General features: G+C 38.2%; 2 protein-coding genes and 1 pseudogene across 2 annotated transcripts; 1 reads left to right on the top strand and 2 right to left on the bottom strand.

Annotated features, from left to right (window-relative positions):
• Nucleotides 1-601: 601 nt before the first annotated feature.
• On the top strand, nt 602-5,868 carry LOC126704407 (receptor-like protein 7). The gene is made up of 2 exons (XM_050403413.1): nt 602-4,314; nt 5,550-5,868. The coding sequence occupies exon 1, from the start codon at nt 1,061-1,063 to the stop codon at nt 4,286-4,288; it is 3,228 nt and encodes a 1,075-aa protein (XP_050259370.1). The 5' UTR covers nt 602-1,060; the 3' UTR covers nt 4,289-4,314; nt 5,550-5,868.
• Nucleotides 5,869-6,963: 1,095 nt separating this feature from the next.
• Nucleotides 6,964-9,862, bottom strand: LOC126702583 (pentatricopeptide repeat-containing protein At4g20740-like; annotated as a pseudogene).
• Nucleotides 9,863-11,430: 1,568 nt separating this feature from the next.
• LOC126702212 (RNA polymerase II transcriptional coactivator KIWI) lies at nt 11,431-14,888 on the bottom strand. Its single transcript, XM_050400868.1, has 4 exons — nt 14,628-14,888; nt 14,413-14,518; nt 11,795-11,817; nt 11,431-11,720 (listed from the first exon to the last, which is right to left on the bottom strand). Exons 1-4 carry the CDS (start codon nt 14,793-14,795, stop codon nt 11,661-11,663), a joined length of 357 nt encoding a protein of 118 aa, XP_050256825.1. The 5' UTR covers nt 14,796-14,888; the 3' UTR covers nt 11,431-11,660.
• Nucleotides 14,889-22,847: the final 7,959 nt, after the last annotated feature.

Below are 22,847 nucleotides of genomic sequence, written 5' to 3'. Positions count from 1 at the left end.
AGTGACTTCTTTTTATTTTCCTTGTATGTGTGTGTTTTTTAAGTAGGTAATAAATGATTTAATTAACGGATAGAAGAACCTCAAATGCAATAGTCCACTGAAAATTTAAGGGATTCATAGATTCTTCACCATTTTTTTATTCATCATATTTCACGGAAAACCGGCACTATATATATCACTTGATATGGATATTTGTTGTTTTGGCACACGAGTAAACTATCCTAAGCCTTGGTTAATAAGATTCCAATAGAAAAAAAATTGTAGGCAGGCAAAATTTTTAGGAATTATTTGTAAAAATCAGTAGCAATGATTGACAACATTGTCTGCGCTAGAGCCACTGTGTTGAATACGAAGCTCGTCAGAAATTATCCTCATTATTCCAATCAAAAAAAAGTTGCTGTCATCTACCTCCCATTCTACACTCTATTGAATTGCCGTGCCAAACCCGATGGTTTTTGGTCTTCCAAGACTTCAGCCACAGTTGCTGTCATCTACCTCCCATTCCACACTCCATTGATTTGCCGTGCCAAACCCGAGTGGCTTTTGGTCTTCCAAGACTTCAGTCACAGTCGCTGTCATCTACCTCCCATTCCACACTCTATTGATTTGCCGTGCCAAACCCGAGTGGCTTTTGGTCTTCCAAGACTTCAGCCACAGGTCTAAAAGGCCACTTTCATGGGTCTTTAGTCTTCACACTACAAAACCAAAGACTAATCATCAATAAAGTAAACTATCCTAAGCCTTGGTTAATAAGATTCCAATAGAAAAAAATTGTAGGCAGGCAAAATTTTTAGGAATTATTTGTAGAAATCAGTAGCAATGATTGACAACATTGCCTACGCTAGAGCCACCGTGTTGAATACGAAGCTCGTCAGAAATTATCCTCATTATTCCAATCAAAGAAAAGTTGCTGTCATTTACCTCCCATTCTACACTGTTGACTGCTGTGCCAAACCCGAGTGGTTTTTGGTCTTCCGAGACTTGAGCCACAGCTCAAAAATGCTATAAGTAAATTCCAAAGCTAGAGATTAATATCATCACCTCTTCTATTCTTGATTGTATGAGTGTTTCTTATTACAACCTCCCGATGAAAATTCCATTCTTTTCTTGGTTCTTCTTGATACCAATATGCTCACTTTTTGTCAACTTTCCTGTCTTTGTGGTGTCTAGCCAATGTCGTGGTGATCAGCGATCCTATTTGCTCGATATGAAGAAAAACCTCTTATTATTTACTGATTTGTCCACAAAACTGGTGCGTTGGAATGAAAGTACTGATTGTTGTTCGTGGGAGGGGGTCACTTGCAATGGGGGACTTGTTGTTGGCCTCAACTTGGCCAGCGAATCAATCTCTGGCGGACTTGGCAATTCAAATAGCCTTTTCCGCTTGCAGTATCTCCAAAACCTGAATTTGGCTTATAACAGATTCCTCGGTTCTCCAATTCCTCCAAAGTTTGGAAATCTGATGAATTTGAGGTATTTAAACCTATCACATGCTAGCTTTGGGGGGCAGATTCCCATTGAGATTTCACGTCTCACAAGGTTGGTTTCTCTCGACTTGTCTGATTATAGTGGGCTGACACTTGAGAACCCAGATTTAGCTTCGTTAGTTCACAACCTTACGTGGCTTACGGAACTTTATTTGGATGGTGTAAATATATCATCTCAAGGGAATGAGTGGTGCCAGGCCGTATCATCTTCACTCCCAAATCTAAGGGTGTTGAGCATGTCAGGTTGTAATCTTCAGGGGCCTCCGGATTCCTCCTTACTCAAGCTTCAGTCTCTCTCAATTATTCATCTCGATGATAACAATTTTTCTGCTCCAGTTCCAGAATTTTTTTCCTATTTCAGAAATTTATCATCCTTGTGTCTCAGTAACTGTGGATTGAATGGACAATTTCCGAAAAAGATCTTCCAGTTTCCAACATTGGAGACGATTGACTTATCATATAATGAACTTGGCGGTTCTTTGCCTGAATTTCATCCAAATGGTTCTCTTCAGTCACTGGTGCTTACCAATACAACCTTTTCAGGGACACTTCCTGATTCTATTGGCAACCTTAAAAGGTTGTCCAAAATAGATCTCTCAGGGTGCAACTTCTCTGGATCTATCCCAAATTCCATGGTAAATCTTACTCAATTGGTTCATTTGGACTTATCAATAAACAGCTTCACTGGATCTATCCCAAATTCCATGGCAAATCTTACTCAATTGGTTCATTTGGACTTATCATCAAACAGCTTCACCGGACCAGTTCCAACATTCAACATGGCAAAGAATCTGGAGAAGATAGATCTTTCTGATAATCATTTGACAGGTCAATTTACTTTCAGTCACTGGAAAGAGCTTCCACGTCTAATGGACCTTCGTTTGTCCAACAACAAATTGTCCGGTCAAATCCATGAATTTTCCAATTTTTCCTCCCTGTTGGGTTACCTCGATTTGAGTAGGAACTATTTGGAAGGGCCCATACCCACTTCTATTGGTGAACTCCAATATCTTAGGAACGTATTTCTTTCTTCAAATAATTTTAATGGCTCCTTTAGCCTTAATGTGTTTCAGCAGTGTATAGAACTTGATCTTTCTGACAATAACTTGTTGATTGAATATAATGGAACGAATTTTTCATTATATCCTATGGAGTCATTGCGATTGGCTTCTCTCAAGTTAAAAACATTTCCTAGTTTCTTGAGAAACCAAACCAGTTTAATCACTCTGGACCTTTCAAGTAACCAGATACATGGAGAGATACCCAACTGGATTTGGGAACTTGGCCTTTTTCTTTTAAATCTCTCCTATAACTACCTTGAAGGACCTCTACTCAATATTTCATCAATAGATGTACTAGACCTTCGGTCTAACCAATTCCAAGGGCAACTCCCAACTCCCTCACCCTCTTGTTTGTATCTGGACTTGTCATTGAATAATTTTAGCTCTGTTATACCAGCTGGCATTGGTAACTCTCTTTCTAGGACTAAATTCTTATCTCTTTCAAGCAATAAACTCTATGGGCATATCCCTAAAGCAATATGCAATGCTATATCTCTTGAAATTCTAGATCTGTCTAATAATTCCTTGAGTGGCACAATTCCCCACTGCCTCATTGCAATGAGTGAAACTCTAAAGATTCTAAATCTAAGGAGAAACAACCTCATTGGCAAAATATCAGATGTATTTCCAAGCAATTGTGGTTTACAAACTTTGAGTCTCAATAGAAACCTACTAGAAGGGATGGTACCAAGTTCTCTTGCCAATTGCATAAATTTGGGGTTATTGGACATTGGGAACAACCGGATACAAGATGAGTTCCCATGTCACTTGAAAGACATATCCAGTTTGCGCGTCCTTATCTTGAGATCAAACAAATTTTATGGTTCTGTTGGTTGTGGAGGGCTGAATGCAACCTGGTCGATACTTCAAATTGTAGACCTTGCTTCAAATAACTTTAGTGGTAAGTTATCAATAAAATCCTTCGCTAACTCAAAGGCAATGATAGCTAATAATGAAGTCCAGTTACTCTATTACCTCCATTTTGTGGATAGTGGAATAACGTTATTCTTTGATGGATTCCTAACAAGGTACTCAAACATCATGGAAGTGTATTATCAAGATGCAATAGCAATTTTCATTAAGGGTCTAGAGAGGGAATTCGTGAAGATTTTGTCTCTTCTGACTTCAATTGACCTTTCATGCAACAATCTTGATGGGCCAATACCAGAAGAAATAGAAGTACTTAAATCGTTGTATGCTCTCAACTTGTCACACAATGCTTTCACAGGCCGAATCCCACCATCTCTAGGAAAATTAAGTCAACTTGAGTCATTGGACTTGTCAAGCAACAAGCTTACCGGTGGGATACCTATGCAACTTGCAGATAGTCTCACTTTCCTATCAGTCTTAAACCTTTCGTTTAATCAATTGGTTGGGCCAATTCCATATATCAAGCAATTTGCAACATTTTCAGAAGATTCCTATGAAGGGAACAAAGGATTATGTGGGCAACCTTTGAAGGCAGAATGCGGACCTGCAGACAGAAGACCGCCAGCTCCATTTGAAGATACTCACTCAAAATCCAGGCCTTTGATTGACTGGAATTACCTGTGTGTTGAACTGGGATTTGTTTTCGGCTTTGGGATGGTCATTGGGCCGCTTGTGCTTTGGAAGAGGTGGAGGATACGGTATTACAAACACGCTGATGACATTTTTTTCAGGATCTTTCCTCAGCTGTACCTTAGGTGGGAAAAAAACCATCAAGTCCAACGACATAGGATTCGAATGCAGAGGCACTAATGTTTATTCGATGCGAGCTTTGTCAGGTAAGATGTTCGAACTATTTCGTATTCGCACTGAACATTATTGAAAAATTATATCAAACGAACACGTTTTCATATACAATTACTAATTGTCAATTAGCTATAAATTTTATTATGCAAATGGACATGTATAGATGTAGCAAGTGATCATGTCTATAGGAAAGACTAATGATTCTTTGACATCCATTTTTCACATATACATTCATGTTTTAAATATGAAAATTTTATTTTTCACCTTTTAAAATTTGTACATCAGCTCATCAATTGCAATTGTGGATATTATGTTAAACAGTGTAAGTAAAATGAGTGTTAAAGAATATTTTCATTTTTTTATTTTATTTTAAATGTTATGTAAAACAGCTTAGCAAATAGACATTAAATAATTATTTTTTTACAATTGCTATGTGATAAGTTGTGATTGTAATAAATACACTTTTGTATGAATCTATTACTAACCCAACCTATATCAACACCAATTAGAACATGTTACTTTAGAAGTTGTGAAAAAAAATCATGAAATTTTATTTTCTAGACTTAAATTTTTTTTTTTTAGAAGAATTTTTCTTGACTTAATTGGTACAGAGTAAAAAAGCCTTTCTCTTGAGTTTTTCCTCCTAGATGCTTTGGGAAGTGTATGATTAGAGCAAATGTATCAATACTTCTAAAAATTTCTATCTATTTTACAAAAAGAACCTGCTTTTTCTATTTTACACCATCACTTTTACAAAATACCCACGTCAGTTTATCTATTCTAAACATTTATTTTAATAAAATATTCATTCTATTGCTTTTTTTATTATTTTAGGACTATGGCAAGAAGAGAGCAAAAAGAGAGAAGTAAAGGAAATTAATAAAATAATTTATACAAAACTATAGTAATCATGTATATTTACACGGTTACTGTAGTTCCTTTGTATATTTGCATAATTATAGACTAGCTGATGTGAGAGCTTTTCATGTTATATTGTGTAAATTTTATCACTTTTTTATATTTTACAAGCATTGATGCAATTGCTCTTACATATTCAAATGCACGTTTGTGGAAGAAAGTAGGGCTCTTCGGACATCAAATGGCTAATTACCCAGGTTTAGCAGTATTAATTTAGAAATAAATATATAACATAATTTTTTTTTTAATTTTTTTAAAAAGGGACTCCTATGGACATTTAACCCATCATTTTGATAAGAAGTTCATTTTTTTCCCCATTTTAATTATGGCATGCTTCTTTGATTTGCAGTGGTCAGTGGAAGTTTTACTCCTCTCAAGCAATTTCGTCACCTTGATGTTCCATGATATCAACAGAAAGGTTGCTTGGCTCTGTAACATGTGATGCAGAATAACGTGTTGGAGTTGTTAATTATCCTTAGTTTAATAATTTTTCATGCAACAGCTTTTTATTTATTACCTTTATTAGTATTGTTGTTAAAGTAAGGGACATGAGATTGTTGCCTATACCAAGAATGAATTTCTGACTATATGGTGTGCAATGAATTTTCTGAAGTTGGGGAGCTTGTCCATGTTTTCATCTTTTGATGAAAAGTACTGGTTTTCAGTAAGCTCCATTGGCAATTGCTTGCACTGTTTACTTTTTTCTTTTTTCTTTTTTTAGAAGGGCTTGCACTGTTTACTTGATATGTTAATTATTCTCTATTTTATTGGGTGAATTTCACTTCTTTTTTTTCTTGGTCTGCTTTGGCTCCTAATCTTGAGCCTCTTTTTCTTGGCCTCAAACTTGCCTTTTTCTTGGGGTCCTTGCCTTTCCAAATACTTAAGGAGTTAGGCCTTGCCCTCTTTTGCGTCAAGAATTCAAAAAAAGTTTTGAACTAATTCACTAACAATAAATATTCTCATAATTATCTATTCATACAACATGCCTTTTGAATTCTAAAAACTAAGAATTGTGGGAGGAAAAATTTTCCACAAAAAAAAAATAAAATAAAAAATAAAATAAAAATTGTGGGAGGAAAAGGGTAGAAATTAAGGAGTAGCAATTAGGGGTGTTCATGAAACAGCTTGGACCGCACCTAAACTGACCAAAATCACCTTCAAAATGGAGTAACCGCATTGTCCTGTAGGTAGAGGTGAAAAAACCGCACAACACGATGCGGTGCGGTGTGGTTTGCGGTTCATCATTAAGAAAATTACACAACCGCACCCATATATATATATATATATATATATATATATATATGTGTGTGTTTTATTTCATATTCAATATTATTTTTTAAAATTTAACATATGTTAAATATATTTAGTATATATTTGTAATATATATGAAAACCGACCAAAATGCGCTGCATCACACGGTGTCTGTTCTATAAAAGTGCAGTGCGTTGAGGGTTTTGGGAAAATTGCACCGTGCAGTGCCCCATACAGTCATGTTTGTACCTCTGCATTATTTAGCTGATATGTTAATTATTCTTCATTTTAGAGGTAATAGATATTTTAATGAAAGGTTTTAATTGTGCAGTTAAGTGGGTTTTGTATCTTTTTCTTGACACAAAATTCTTCCTTCGGGTCTAATATGTTGTCTCATACATAAATCTTTGTCACAAATTTTCAAGCTCATCCTCGATATTATATCTACTAAAACGTATTTGGAAGATGCATTTTCTTCCTTTGAGCTTCTTTATATCTTGTCATCAGATTCCTACATCATAATTTCCTCTCATAATTATCGGATAAATATATGACAAATATACATATTGTTCGGGCAAAATATCCCAAGTCATGCAGTAGCCTCAATTCGGCAAAATTAGCTTCAGGACACCATATTGAGTTCACTATTAAAATCACCTTTATTAGCACCAATCACAACATAATCCCTCGGCATTACTCTTTTTGAGTAAAAACACAGCTGATAAGGAAACCACAGAAAAGCTCCAAAGGTGCAAGCAAGAATGAATCGTACCTTTGCCCTCTCAGTGTGAATTTCTCTGATCAGAGAGCTAACACACCTCTCACCACTTTCTGGACAGAGGCAAATTGGTGAACTTTCATTCAGTGACACATTTCTTGAAAAGGGGTAGAAATAGAGAGTTGAGCTCTCTCAAGCAGATTCTTTCGTTTACGAATATATTTGACTAGTTACCAACAAGGCAAATCAATGAAACTTGAACCTAACAGCATATGTTCAACTTGACAGCAGTGTACTACCCTTTGCTTTCAACTTGGACTCTAGACCAAAAAACTTCAATCCAAACACCACCAAGTCTGCGGTCTTCTTCTTCATCGCAGACAATCATATTGGCTTCTGTTAAAAGTTTGCGGTCTCTCAAATTCGAAAAAACCTTCCTTGCCTCCTCTATTGTCCCGTACTTACACATGCCAGAGATGATAGCAGAGTATATAACCACATCAGGAGGACAACCCTGTTGCATCATTTCATTCAGTACCTCAATCACCTTCTCAGCTCCACCTGATTTACAGGCATGGACAACAGAAAGTGTATACTTAAACTCCATAGGGCCACTCTTAACATTGGCTAAGCAATCGCGAACAAGCATCATAGCAGCATCAATGTCTCCGGTCTTGCAGAGCCCTTTAGCAAGAGCACAATAAGCAGCAACAGAAGGAACCAAAGACATCTCCATGATTTTATTATAACACAGACATGCTTTTTCAATATCACAAATCTCAACAAAACATTCAATAGCAATACTATAAGTCAATGAGTCAGGTTCAAAATCTGATTCCTTTACTTCATCAAAGAGTGATATCACCTTTTTGAACTCCCCCTTCTTATGAAGTGCCCCCATAAGAATATTGTATATGGAAACACTACAATAACCTCTTTTTTTCAAGTCCTCAAACACTTCCACAGCCATCATTGTCCCCTCCTCCTTCCCAACCACAAAAGCAAAGAACTTTGAAAGATCATCAATGACACAATATCCCAATTTCTCCATTTGGGTTAACAATTTACAGAACTCATCCATCCTTCTCATCTCTGCATACAAAACCAAAATTGGATTCACAGTCACAAACTCCGGCTCAAGACCTTCCTGAACCATGACCTGAAAAACCTTATAAGCCTTATCAACTCACTTCACACCACACAAACCTTCGATAATTGAATTATAAATCCCCAAATCAGCTCTATACCCAGAATCCACCAAATCCTTCAACAAACCACAAGCAAACCCCACTTTCCCATCTGCCACAAACGCCTCAACCAATGATCCATATATCGCCCTATCAATCAAACACCTTTTCTCCTTCATCTCCCTAAACAACTCATACCCTTTCTCCACCCTCCCACCTTTACACAATGCGGTAACGAAAGTCGTATAAGCCATCGCGTCCGGCCTCCACCTTATACTTCTTCATTTCCTCCCAAACCCTCAAACACCCATCCAAATTCCCTGCTTCAACCAACAACCTCACCATCGCCGTGTACACAAACACATCCGGCGTACACAAATTCTCCCTCATTTTACTCAAAACCTTCAACATTTCATCAATTCTCTCAACTTTGCACGACCCTTTAATCAAAACCATAAAAGTAACACTCTCTTCAACCAAACCAACATTCCTAAAATCATCATAAACCGAAACCGCCAAATCCACATACCCATTTCTCATCAAAGCATTAATGATCCTATTATACAAAAAAAAACCCAAGGCTTGACATTGAATTTCTTCATCTTCTGATACACCTAGAAAACCCGAAGGGGCCGATTGGCGTCGGAGTGGAATCGGATAAGGATTTCGAACTGTTTTTTGGTGGGGGGTTTGTTTTGGGAGATCATGAGCTCGGGCAGTTGATCGGCGGAGCGGAAACGGTTAGAGCGGTTGAGGCAATAGGCGAAGGCATTGTAGGAAGCGAAAGTGTGGTGGAAGCCTTTTTGTTTGGAGGCCTAGTGGAAGAACTTGGACGCGAGATTCAGGTCGGGTTGGGATTTGAGGACTTCAGCGACAAGGTCCGGAGTGACACGGCAGTGTTTGTTGAGGTCGGAGACGATGGGTGGGCCCCAGTGGTTTTGGTTTTTGCGGAATGAGTCGGTGATGTATCGGGCGATCAGGGAGAGGCAGATAAGGGAGGAGGAGGAGGGTGAAGAGTTTTTGGTGGTGTTGGTTGGGGGAGAATGTTGTGGGTCCCAGTGGTGGAGATTGAATGGTTGGGGATTGGGGGGAGGAGAGGGTTTATGGAGGGAGAGGGATTGGCGGTTGGAGAAGAGGCCACCGCGGACGGTGGGGCGGTGTTGGGAGGGTTTACGGTGGCCGTAGAAGAAGTAGAATTTATTTTTTTGGTTTTGGTTTTAGGGTTTGGGAATTGGGTTCTGACGGTGAGGGTGAGGAGGCATTTCTATGTTTTGTTTTTTCTTTCTTTCATTGATTTCTTTCACCACAACTCATCAGCTTCTAGCTTCTCTTAAGTGACCTAAGTTACACTTTTATGTTGTTGCTGACTTACTGGTTGGGCACTTGGCACTTGGGCTGTGTTTTAAACACACAGCACAAGAGTCAAATCTTAGACTCACTTTGGTGTTTTGTTTGGGAATTTCAGTTGCTATTTTTTTTTTAGAGCAATTTTAGTTGATACTTGGCGGTAAAACTTTGTCTCAACTGGTTTTTTGAAATTATATAGGAAAAAACCTAGACTTCTGAGTTTGTTGTGAGTGTAAGTCTTATTCATCAAGAAAAGTTATGCATTAAAAAATAATAATAATAAAAAATAAAAAAACATTTCTTTTAAGAAAGCATTATTTCGTAACTACATTTTTGTAGTTCTTTGAAGCTATAAAAGAAAGCATGATTATTCATTCTCAAAAAAAAAAAAAAAAAAAGCATGATTATTAGAGCTAACAGATATGCATGCAAAACATGACCATCGGTAATAAACTAATAATATTATATCCCAGTCCCGGGTAATCTTTGTATTTTTTTTTTTTTTTTGTTAATGGGAGTTGATCTTTGTATTTGGTAGACTGAAATTAGCTATTGCTGGTATAGTTGGCTTGAATTATAAAAGTTAATCTTCATTTTTCTTTTATAAAAAGACTAAAATTTCATTAAACACAGAAAGAAAATAAATTACATTAGTTGAAATAACAAAGACTCTTCATTTTAAGAAACATACTGCTCAACACCTAAAGCATATTTTGTTTGCTAACAAATGAGTCGGGTGTTCTGCAAGAATTCTTTATATTATTATTTTTTTGAGCATATTGCATACTCTTATTAATGGGAGCCAGACATTGTATAACTCATTAATCTTTTTTTTCTTTTCTTTTTTTGGTTAAAAAAAATAAAGGTTCGCTAGGTTACGCTAGCCCCCGAGCAAGGCGCTAGAGTTGGACTTATGTGCGAGCCAACTCGTTTGGATGCCCACCAACGGACTCCTGCTAGCAGCGGGACTCAAATCTAGTTGGGTTAGACGAAACGTCCAAGCCTCACCAGCTAAACCAAGCCCCCGTTGGCTTATAACTCATTAATTGTACCATACATCCATATTCTTTTAGACCAACTATGAATTTTCAACATATTAATCGGTCTTTCACTATATCATTCTTCATCATTCCATTCTATTCAAAGCCCCCCTCTATTATTTCCATAATTAACATGTTATCACCAATCTACTTGCCATGCAATTGTCTATAACTACCATAGAAATGCATTGTTACAAGATAAGCTAAATTTAAAATTTTTGTCATACATTTTTAGAACATTTATCTCACAAAATATGAAAAATGCATGACACAAAACGAATATGCAAAAAATAAAAATCATTACCAAAAACCAATTTGGCAACATATAATGTCAAACTAAAAGATATAACAAATTCCCATTAAAAAGTGAACATACTAGGACCTTTTTTTGGTAATGGGGGTGTCCAAAACTCTCTTTAAAAACCTAACTATTCTTTCATTGGGTATAATCCCTATTCCACACACCGAGTATTGCAAGAAGGGATCCCATGGAAGCAGACCCAAGTTGCTGTCTAAGACTAAATATTTCAAACCTAAGGCCTTATAGATCTCGTGAGACCTTTGGAACCACCAGACCAACCCCTTAAGGTTGTATGGACTTCTAATAAATCATGAGATTGTAATAGCCTGAATTCCCAAGAATCCAAATAATGTTTAAACACTAATTAAACTTTTTAAACTTACTCCTTCAACCATAAAACATAGATAAACTATTCATTGAAATAGTTGATTAAGTAATTACATACATCAGTCAAAGGTTCACTTCCATTACATCCAACCATAAAGTTGGCAACCACAATCCAAGTTATCATCCCCGGGCAAGCACAAAACATCAATACTTCATCCAAAGTTTCTGGTCGCCAAAAACAAAAGAACCCTACAGGCTAACATTTTCTCCTAATATCAACAAAACCCCCCTAAGAACTCTCATTAACAGCCTTGTCAATTTCTTCAACATGATCTCGGAGTACATTCCACTGCACAAGAAAGAATCAATGAGTGAATTGCCTTCATAAACCACTAAACTAAGCAAAAGCAAAGTGACACATACCTGATCCATGGTAAGTGAGATTCCTGAAAACAAGTACAAGAACATCAATGTGGGTCGTAGTTTTTTTAACAGGAAAACACAAAAGTACTTAAGACAACTCACAACTTATTAAAAAGAGACATAATGTGACAAGGCCCATTTGAAAGGAAGATGTGTTATGAAAAAGCCTTTTTTAACTCAATAAAGTATTTTTTTTTTCCTTACTTTACAAGCAATCTTAAATTTTATTAGGCTCTCCAAAAGAGAGAAATATGTATTTCCTATATGCTAATCATGTGTAAAACAATTTGGGATAGTAAAAAAAGTGTCGTTATTTCTTGATTAATTTTAATGAATACTTGCCACAAGAGTAAAAAACCGACCAAAACACACATCAGTCACAAATCCCAATCACTAAAAGAAAACAAAACAAAAAGGAACAACCCTAATTAAGATTGGCTACTCACAAGGTCTGTGACTTTTTCATAGAAAGCAAGTTATAATTATAGGCTGACATTGTCATTCTACAGGGTCAGGTGACAAGATGAAATACCTGACTTAATATATTTTTTCCCCCTAAAAACTAATAAAATTAATTGGAAGAAATATGGAAAGACAACCCATGATGAAAATGGGAAGTACACTAGAGGGATGAAAGAAAAATGATACTCCCCCCAACCCCTACCCTGTAAAAACAACATTGAAGTCCCAATAACTGAGTCCAATTAGAGGAAGTCAACAAAGAAATACTTGGGTGCTCCTTGCCAACTCAATGTATGAATTCAAAACCTGATGCTATTGGATTGGAGTCTAAAATGGAAAGTAGAAATAAAGGCAAATGCCTTAAGAATGAAAAAATAAATTAAAAAATAAAAAAGATCTGCATACTTTCATGATAATTATCGATCAGAACCAGCAGTGCTCTCCTCCCAGATTAAGCTAGAGTTGAGCAATACTGTGAAATGCTCAGGAGATATAGATACTGAAAGTTCAATGTACTACAATATGTGCTGGAAGATGGTAAGCTTGATTGAATGTAAAAAAACTGATATATCATGATACAATAGAAGTTTTCATGGTCTCTGTAATTGGTTTACTATTTTTATTTATAAATTTTCCAAGATATGTAATACGAGAGAGGTTTTTAAACATATAAGAATTGGTGCCAAGGAACAACATACTACCAACATTGGTAAATGTTGAGATCAAAAGGAGGGTCATCTATAGGAATAAGAAGGCATTCTGCCATTTTTTTCCTTTTTGTGAATGAAAAAACTTCATTGATCAAAATACAGTACAAGCTGCATAAGCAGCAAACACAAACTTGAGTCCAGGCTAACCGACAAACACAAACTTGAGTCCAGACTAACCAACAAGAAAATGCTAAACTGCCTTCAAAACCCTGAACAAACCCAAGTAGAAACTAACACCAAGCTGCAAAGGGCACCTACCACATAGAACAAGAACAAAGCAAGAAAGCAGCAAAATAAAGCCAGACCCACAACTCAACCTACAGAAGCAAAACCATACCTAACATTAAAATACAACAGCTACTTGAGCAGCACATCTAAATGAATTCTCCAAATTCAGCAAAGAATTCTATTCCAAGATGAAATCCTGAATTTCTTCTTAGCTGTTACTCTTCCTCAAACATCTTGCACAATTGAGTTAACCATTTCTACAATTCTGCTTCAGTTCCATCTCTCCCATTATGTATTGTAGCAATCCTATCTGTCCAAATATGATAAATTTAAACAACCCAAGCAAATTTACTTATTAGAATTTGCAAACTATCATCCTTAAGGTTGTTCAAACAATTTAGCTCATCACTTCAGCTGTCAACCTGCCTATGAGCCTATCACAACAACATTTGATCAAAATTTCCCTCCACATACTCCTGGTAACAGAACATTAAAAAGATATGATCTCTTGATTACATTTTGTTTATACCAAAAAAAAAAAACCCACAGCATGTCACCCTTCTAACCCCATGTAGCCATTCTATCCCTTGTGACTAATTGATCTTTAATGGTCGCAGAAGGCCAAGCCTATTGCCCATTACACAATCTGATAAAGTCATTCTAACATTATTAGAAAAAGGATTGTGATTTAGAAGCGATGTTTTATACAGGATGTCTCCTAGGCAAAAGTAAGTGATAGATTGCACTCTAAAATAGGGCTGGCTCAACGGATACTTTTTTTTTTCAATAAGTCAATTGTTACAGCAAGTGAGCTCTCTTTGTAAAGGATGTCAAGTAATTCTACTGAGCTACAAGACTCCATTTCGTTCACCAAATTAACACCAGTTACCACAACTTGAAGAAGTGGTCGGCTGTCAGTGATGAACAATTACTTCCATATGAACCCAACAATTTTTCTCCACCACTCACAATCAAGCACCTCAAAGTTATGGCACAGAAGCTGTGTCCCTATACTTTCTACTAAATTAAGAGAAAACCCATCACACAAAACAGTATTGAAAACCCTAAGCAGTACCCAAATTTATAGGAAAGCATATAAAAGTGTCAATCTGGACATAAATAACCAACAGTAACAAACAAACAGAATCCAACACAAACCCAATTCAACAAAACCAAATATGGAAACATGAATCCTAAAATAATAATTAAAAAAGTGACCTTTTTTGCCAGGGAGTTGCTTGCCATCTTTGTTGTAATACTCACGAATGTCCACAACAACCTTGCCTTGCCAAGTCCTCACCGTCACTCTCCTATTCCTCGATATCTAAACAAACACATCATTTCAAAAACAAAAGCAATTTAGGTTACAAACCCTAGAAATATATACATACATAGAAACAAAGATACGAAGCTATAGAGAAAGAGATAAGGACCTCGCAAACGACGATGTTGTCAGCAGAGTCATCGTCAGAGTCCTTCTTGGAGTTGGAGTTGGAGTTGGAGTTGAAGGTTCTCTTCTTAGGGGGCGCTTGGCCTTCAAGCTCGCCTTCCGATGCGTACTCCTCCTCCTCCTTTCTCTTTCCCCTAAACCCCGAAGCCATTTCTATCACTCTCTTTCTCTTTCTTCTGATTCTCTCTCTCTCTCTCTCTCTCTCGGTGTTTCTCTTTCGCTCTGTGTGAAGAAATGGAAAATGAAATAAAATTATCAGATATTTTACTTTATAAAAAGTAATAAATGGCGGAAACCCAACCCAACCCTCGAAAATTAAATCGAAACCTTTTTGCGCCAATTAAACCTAACTATCGACTTTGGGCTTTTTGTTTGTTTCCAACTCAATGTTGGGTTTGGGCTTAAAAACCCAAATATTTGTAATTAGTTGCTAACTCGTAATATATATGGAAACTACTTATTTGTGAGTTAGACTAAAATAATTTTATAAAATCTTAAATTGATTAAGAAATTACATCATTGTATGATTTGCTCTTGTATGACTTCAATTTGTATTGTAATTTGATAAAAAAGTTATTGCTTAAACGTGCAATATATTGTAAAAAAATAACTCAAAAATTCAGATATTAAAACTTCTGAAGAAATACCAAAAGATATTAAAGAATCAGATGATTCACTGCTTAGAAATTATTGAAACAAAACAAAATATATATAACTAAACAATAGAGAAATATAAGAGAAAGATGGGTTACATTCAAAAGAATAATCACTTTTTAAAAAATACATGAAAAACTATAAAATAAATTTTTTTTTTTTTTTTTTTTTTTTTACGAAGTAGAGGAGAAGAAAATAACAGAAAAATAGCTCATACCTCTACTCGGTTTTAAAAAATATATATTAGGGTTTGCACTACTTTTATAGTGTTCATGATCAACCTCGCAAATTTGAAGATAAATTATCAATGTTTGAGTTTGAGTTTAAGTTAGACTTATTAAAGAGATAGAGTTTCACTCCTTGTTAAGTTTGGTCTAAACAAAATAATTTTATTTTAAAAAAATGATAATGATGAGTTTGAGTTTAAGTTGAACTTGTTAGAGAGATAGAGTTTCACTCCTTGTTAAGTTTGGACTAAATAAAAATAATTTTATTTAAAAAAAATGATAATGATGTGGCAAGCTCTGGAGAGGTCAATAAAAAGTCAAAAGTTTCAGTTATATATATTAGGGATAATTAGTTTATCCCACATATTTGTAGTCTTTCCAGTTTATTTTTTTATTTTTTTATTTTTTGGGAGAAACCTTTCCCGCTTAAAGTTAGACCTAGTGTTGTTACCACTGACAACTACATTGGTGCAATCTCTCATAGCCAATCTAAAACCCGCAATCAACTTCGACCTCAATCAACCAAGAAAGCCAAGGTCCAGACAATCATCTCCTTAGACCCTCTTGCAAGAAACAAGGTCGTCAACAAGGACATCTCCACCTTAGAACACCTCAAGTATGGGGGCAAATCCCATTCTTCCTCCATAAGAAGTTGGTCGCATGATTTCTCTCCCACCGTAGAGAACCCAAAAGATGAGATTTCACATGCTCACTAGAGGTCCCACTGGGTGTGCCAGAATTTGTAGACGACTAAATTTCGAGTTTGAAAAAAATCAAACAAGTAAAATAGTTTCACAAATATGAATTTGTATTGATGAATATGTGGTACAATTCTCTAAAATTACAAAAGAGTGATCATCTGATTCGATCTCCTTGAAAGATTTGTTGATTGGAATTGTAGTAATGTGATTTCGACTCGAACACCAATATCTCTCAATTTGGCTAAAGGATGGATCGAAGACCCTTGAAACAAAATTACAACGAATCTCTGACTATAAGTGTGTTAGAAATTCTTTATTCTTCGTGTTCTTCACGTGAAACTAACGGACAAAAGGAGAAAGAGGCATAAGTAGTTAAAAATACCACGCTTTCAAAAGATATTGCACCGAACCTTGAAAAAAATAAGTGTTTATGGAACGAATGTAATAGTGGTTGCAAGGTGTTGAGAATGACAAAGCTATAGCAAGAAATGGTTGTGAGAAGGAGGATCTAAAAATTTGAAAGAAGCAAATCTTCAATTCATGATTCAGTGTGTTTTTCTTGATGGGCTTCAATGAATCCGAACCTTCTATTTATAGCGGAGAGACGAAGAATGGTAGACGGGTATGTTAGATGAGAATGGTGAACGAAAATTGTCGGTGGGAATGGTAGATGAGAATTCTTAGCACCAAATAGGAATGGTTGGTGGGAGACTAATAGGCACCAAATGGAAATGGTAGGTTGAATTGGTAACTCAATGTAACTTCAAGTTTAGGATATGCTTGTGAGGATTCATTTAATTAATTCTATGCTTCTAAATCTTCTAATGTTGCTTGCCAATTCTCCAATGATTAATTCCAAGTATATTATGCCGATCGCGCGTTGTCCAAAACTCAAGCTCTCAAAATCAAAGTTTGAGATTCATCCATTTAGTCCGAATTCCTTCTGGGATATCCTTCAGACTTCATCAAGACTTCCTTTTCAAAGATCAAATGAATCCTCATAAGCATATCCTAAACTTGAAGTTACATTGAGTTACCAATTGAACCTACCATTCCCATTTGGTGCCTATTAGTCTCCTACCTATCATTCCCATTCGATGCCAAACATTCTCATCCACCATTCACACTGACAATTTTCATCCACCATTCTCATCTAACATATCCATCTAGCGTTCTTCATCTCTTCGTTATAAATAGAAGGTTCGGATTCATTGAAGCTCATCAAGAAAAACACACCGAATCATGAAATGAAGATCTGCTTCTTTCAAATCAAGAAAAACACACCGATTCATTGAAGCTCATCAAGGGCTTGTCAGTCAGGACAATCACCGTGTGGGCTTGAAAGTACGGTTTGAGCTTGCGGGCTGCCGTAACCAATGTGAAGGCAAGTTTCTCCATGGGCAGGTATCTTTCTTCGGCACCGCAAAGCGCCCGGCTGGCGTAATACACGGGGTTCTGCACTCTTTCCTCTTCTCTAACCAAGGCGGTGCTGACAACGGCAGGGGAGACGGCCAGGTAGAGAAAAAGCTCTTCACCTGGCTGCGAGGGACTTAGCAACGGCAGGGAAGATAGATAAGCTTTTAATTCCTCAAATGCTTGCTGACACTCGGCAGTCCACTCGAAAGATTTTTTTAGTGTGCGAAAGAAGGGTAAACACTTGTCCATTGCCCTCAACACGAATCTATTCAGCGTTGCTATTTTGCCGTTGAGGCTTTGTACTTCCTTCACATTTCTTGGGGGCGCCATCTCCATTATGGCCCGGATCTTGTCCGGGTTGGCCTCGATGCCCCTTTAGGACACCATGAATCCTAGGAATTTTCCTGCCGTCACTCTGAAGGCGCACTTTCCTGGATTAAGCTTCATATTGTAAGAACGAAGGGTGTTGAATGTTTCCCTGAGGTCTTCCAAGTGATCTTCCTCCCTTCAGCTTTTTACTAGCATGTCATCAACGTAGACTTGGACATTTCTCCCGATTTGCTACGCAAACATCTTGTTCATAAGCCTCTGATACGTCGCACCTGTGTTTTTTAGGCCGAATGGCATCACTTTATAATAGAAGAGGCCTTGGCTAGTCACGAACGAAGTTTTCTCCTGATCATTTTCGTGCATTCGGATTTGGTTGTAACCCAAGAAGGCGTCCACAAAGCTTAACAACTGATACTGAGCCGTAGAGTTTACTAGAACGTCGACCCGCGGGAGAGGATAGATGTCTTTAGGGCACGCTTTGTTTAGGTCGGTGAAGTCCACGCACATCCTCCACTTTTCGCTGACTTTCTTAACCATCACTACATTCGCCAGCCAATCGGGGTAATAAACCTCCCTAATAAAACTCGCCTCCTGTAGTTTGCGGACCTCTTCTGCTATGGCCTGATCTCGGTCTGGGGCGAACACCCACTTCTTCTGTCGGATGGGTGAAAAGGAGGGCGACACATTTAGCCTATATACCATGACTGAAGGGTCTATCCCTAGCATGTCTTCGTGGTTCTAGGCGAATACATCCCGATTATTTCTAAGAAAAGTTGTGAGCGCTTGGAGGACCGCGGGATTAGCGAGGGTTCCAATTTTGGTCGTTCAGTCAAGAATGGAGTCGTCAAGAAGTATCTCTTCAAGCTTCTCTACGGGCTTCGTCGCCATCCGGTGTTCTTCTATGTTCATGGCTTGGAAGTGGTCATCCATTTCCATCATGGCCACGTAGCATTCGCGTGCAACCACTTGATTTCTGCGTAGCTCTCCCACTCCATAGTTGGTAGGGAACTTAATCATCAGATGGTAGGTTGAGGTTACAGCCTTCCACGAATTGGGGGTGGGTCGTCTGATGATAGCATTATAGGCAGATGAGCAGTCGACCACTTGGAATGTTACGTCCTTGGTAATCTACTGAGGGTAGTCGCCTACCATTACAGATAATGTGACCGCGCCCAGAGGGAACACCCTTGTTCCTCCAAAACCAACGAGCGGGGCATTCGTTGGAACCAATCGTTCCTTGTCAATCCTCATCTGCTAGAACGCCGAGTAGTATAGGATATCTGCCGAGCTGCCATTGTCGACCAACACCCGATGCATGTTGTAGTCTCCTACTCGTATGCTGACAACAAGCGCATTGTCATGCGAGTGGTGAAGACGTCGCGCATCTTCTTCCAAGAACCCGATAATGGAGCCTTCTCTCCGTGCTATCTTTGGTACGGAGCCCGTCAACTGAACATTCTAGACCATCCTAAGGTAAGTTTTGATGGCCTTTTTGGACGACCCAGTAGTCGTTATTCCCCCTACGATCATCCTTATGTCCCCTATGGGGGGTCTAGGACGTTCATTATCCCGTTAGGGGTGCTACTCTTAAGGGGGTGGATCTGTTCTCTCCTTATTGACGAACTTCTACAATTTTCCTTGTTTGATAAGGGCCTCAATCTACTGCTTTAAATCATAGCAATCGGCTGTATCATGACCGTGATCACGGTGAAAGTGGCAATATTTGTCTCTAGATCGCTTGTTGGGGTCTCCTTTCAGCTTTCCGAGGAATGTCATAGCCCCCTCATCCTTGATTTGCCTTAGGACTTGATCTATCGGGGCGATCAATGGAGTGAAGCTTGTGAACCTTCCTCCTAGGGGCTTAGAGCGTCTTTCATCCCTTTAGCCTCCTGTTCTTGCCTTCTTCTGCCCTTGGTCCTGCCATGTGTCTTCTTGTCTCTCCCTCTTCCTAGGCTTTTCCTCTCGAGCCAACAACACGTCTTCAACATTCATGTACTTGGTGGCCTTGTAGAGTACTTCCAACTTGGTCTTGGGGTCGTTCTTGTACAAGGAGAACAAAAAATTACCCTTCCGCAATCCATTCGTGAAGGCTGCTACAAGTATTTTGTCATCAGCTTCATCGATCAAGAGTGCTTCCTTATTGAAGCGGGTTATGTAGGATCTCAGCATCTCGTCCTCTCGCTACTTGATGCTCATCAAGCACGCCGTGGACTTCTTATACCTATGTCCCTCGATGAAGTGCTCAGTAAACTGAGCGCTTAGCTCCTTAAAAATGCTGATGGAATTGGGTGTCAATCGACTAAACCACACCCTTGCTGGGCCCTTCAGCGTTGTAGGGAAGGCCCTACACATGATTTCATCTGCTACTCCTTAAAGGTGCATCAAGGTCTTAAAGGTCTTTAGGTGATCTAGAGGGTCCTTGACTCCGTCATAACTATCTATCTGCGGCATGCGAAACTTATGCGGTAGAGGGAATGAATTGACGGAGGCGGTGAACGGTGAGTCAGTTCGGTTAACAAGATCATCAAGATTGCTGGACACTCGTCCCTTGAGGGCATTCATCATAACCTGTATCTATTCCTTTATTGCCTGCATCTCTGCGACAATATGTGGTAGAGCCGTATCCGTGAGGGATGGAAGGCTCATATTTTGTCACTCCGGTTTGCTTGGGGCGTTGCTACCTTCTGGTCCCTCTCAGTCTCATCGCTCGACGTTAGTACCTTCTTGGTCTTCTTCCTAGGTGCCGTGTCCCACATTCCTTTGGCGTAACTGCTCTTCCAAATGGTGGTTCTGCTTAGTAAGGCATTCCACGGCCGCAGCAAGGGTCTGCACTTGTCTCTCAAAGGCCATCGCGCGTGGTTCGTCTCCCTGAACATTGTTGGTGGTCGCCATCAATTAAGTAAGTACCATGTAGCTCTTTGTCCAAGAAGCATTTGCTATGACTTACAAATCTACTGTGAAGTCGTTTCCCACAGACGACGCCAACTAATGATGCTGAAAATGTCACCAGTGAGCCACACAATCCTTACACACTCGAAACGACACCTGCACAACAAAAAGAGAAGACCTCGCAAAGAGCACCGGTGTGGTGCCGGCCAAATACCCTTCGAAGGTCAAGTTAAAACTTCTCACAACTCTAGAGTGCCAGAGCGGGTAAATTATGCGTACCTTGGTTTGCGAGGGTATTGGTGCTTTTACAGTAGTAGGGGATTGACCTCTCTTCTTTGGTTTAGAAGTCTTTTCCTTATAGGAGTCTCTTTGGACGTATTTGGCGAAATCCTTTCCTTATAGGAATCCCTTTGAGTAGCACCAAACGTGGAGGGCAAGACTTTTCCTTATATATGCAATCGTGGGTAGCAAGCAAACCGCTATCAGGATCGTCAGCTTATTGCACTCCCTTCAGCTTTATAGGTGTCAGCTTATTGATGCCATCAGCCTTTTGGTACTACCTGTCGATTCCCTTCACTACCCCTATCAGATCTCCTCTTGTCAACAACTACCAATGGAGGCTAATGGTTTTACCTGTAATCGTCAGCTTGCAATGGAAGCTGACAGTTTTACCTGCTTATGCCTTAATATGAGTAAGCACTATTTTTATCCATATCAATAAATAAGCCAATCAAATACCTAGAATAATTTTGGACATCTCTAGATAACAATCGTATTCTATCAGCTACAGGCAAGTTAAATAGGTTTTCCTACATGATGATAAATAATTCTGGGTTTGCCACACACCATCTAGATGAAAGTTACTGAACATTCCTTGCATTCTTTAGTAACATGTTTCCCAAACCAAGGGTTAATGCATTTATCTTGCCCATCAAAGGAAGAAAAAAAATTACCCCAGTGCCTCTCAAACAACTAAGGGCTTCTAACCATATCCAAGTTTGCTTGGAACTGCAACTACAATTTAACCAAGGATTATTGATATGTATTTGATCTCTTTTATTTTTTGCATTATCATTTTGTGCTTTGTGATGATGAAAACTTAAAGAATTAATTACTATTATAAGAAGCCATTAATAGTAATAACAAATAATTATGACACTAATAAAAATAATAACTAAGATATAAACAACAACAACAACAACAACAACAATAATAATATATTATTATTATTTGTAAGAACTGGATTTGGAGACCCAAGCCCACTTAGATTAGTAATACCTCGCACTTCAACCCAAGCTCAGACAATAGAATTGTTTTTGTGTAGAGGTGGGAAGGCGATTACAATAGAGTTGCTACCTAAGCTTAGGGCTAATGAAGTGGTTCACAGATAAGGAAGAGCGAGTCAAGCAATTGTTGAAAAAGGTACTCCTCGGTCACTTCCAAGGAAAAGTTCTTATATATGTCTTGCTTTAATTTTATCAAGCAATACACTGTTCATTTTTCTATCTCTCACTCTATTTCTCTCAGATCAAAAAATCCCCCCCTCCCTGAAGAGTTTCCTTCCCCTTATATATCCTTATTCTTGGCATCCTGGCCCTCCACTTGTTCGCCCCAAAACTCTTCCCTGGATACTTGTCCCATTAAGGTTCTGCTGAAGGTGGAAGAAGGGGTTGTTAGTTGTGAAGACACTGTTCAGGGGTCACTTCTTCATTAATGCAGCTAATAAGGTTGTTACAGAGCATTCAATGCGAAGGTGGAAGGTATACCCTTCAAGAAGCTTCCTCCCACCATGCTGATCCTCTCCTAGAATGCTATTTCTCCCACTCGAGTGCTCATCAGATTCTAAGCACCTTCCTCATCTTCTTCTTGGGTAGACCAACCTCTCAAATCAGATACGCTTTACAAATGAGTGGGTGCAAGACATCCCACTCCTTACTACTACGATGGTGAAACCATAAGAATGAAAGTTTTCCCTTATTTTTGTGA

Source organism: Quercus robur, chromosome 10 (assembly GCF_932294415.1).
Source record: "Quercus robur chromosome 10, dhQueRobu3.1, whole genome shotgun sequence".
NCBI classification, from domain to species: Eukaryota; Viridiplantae; Streptophyta; class Magnoliopsida; order Fagales; family Fagaceae; genus Quercus; species Quercus robur.
This window is presented reverse-complemented; position numbering and strand designations above follow the sequence as displayed.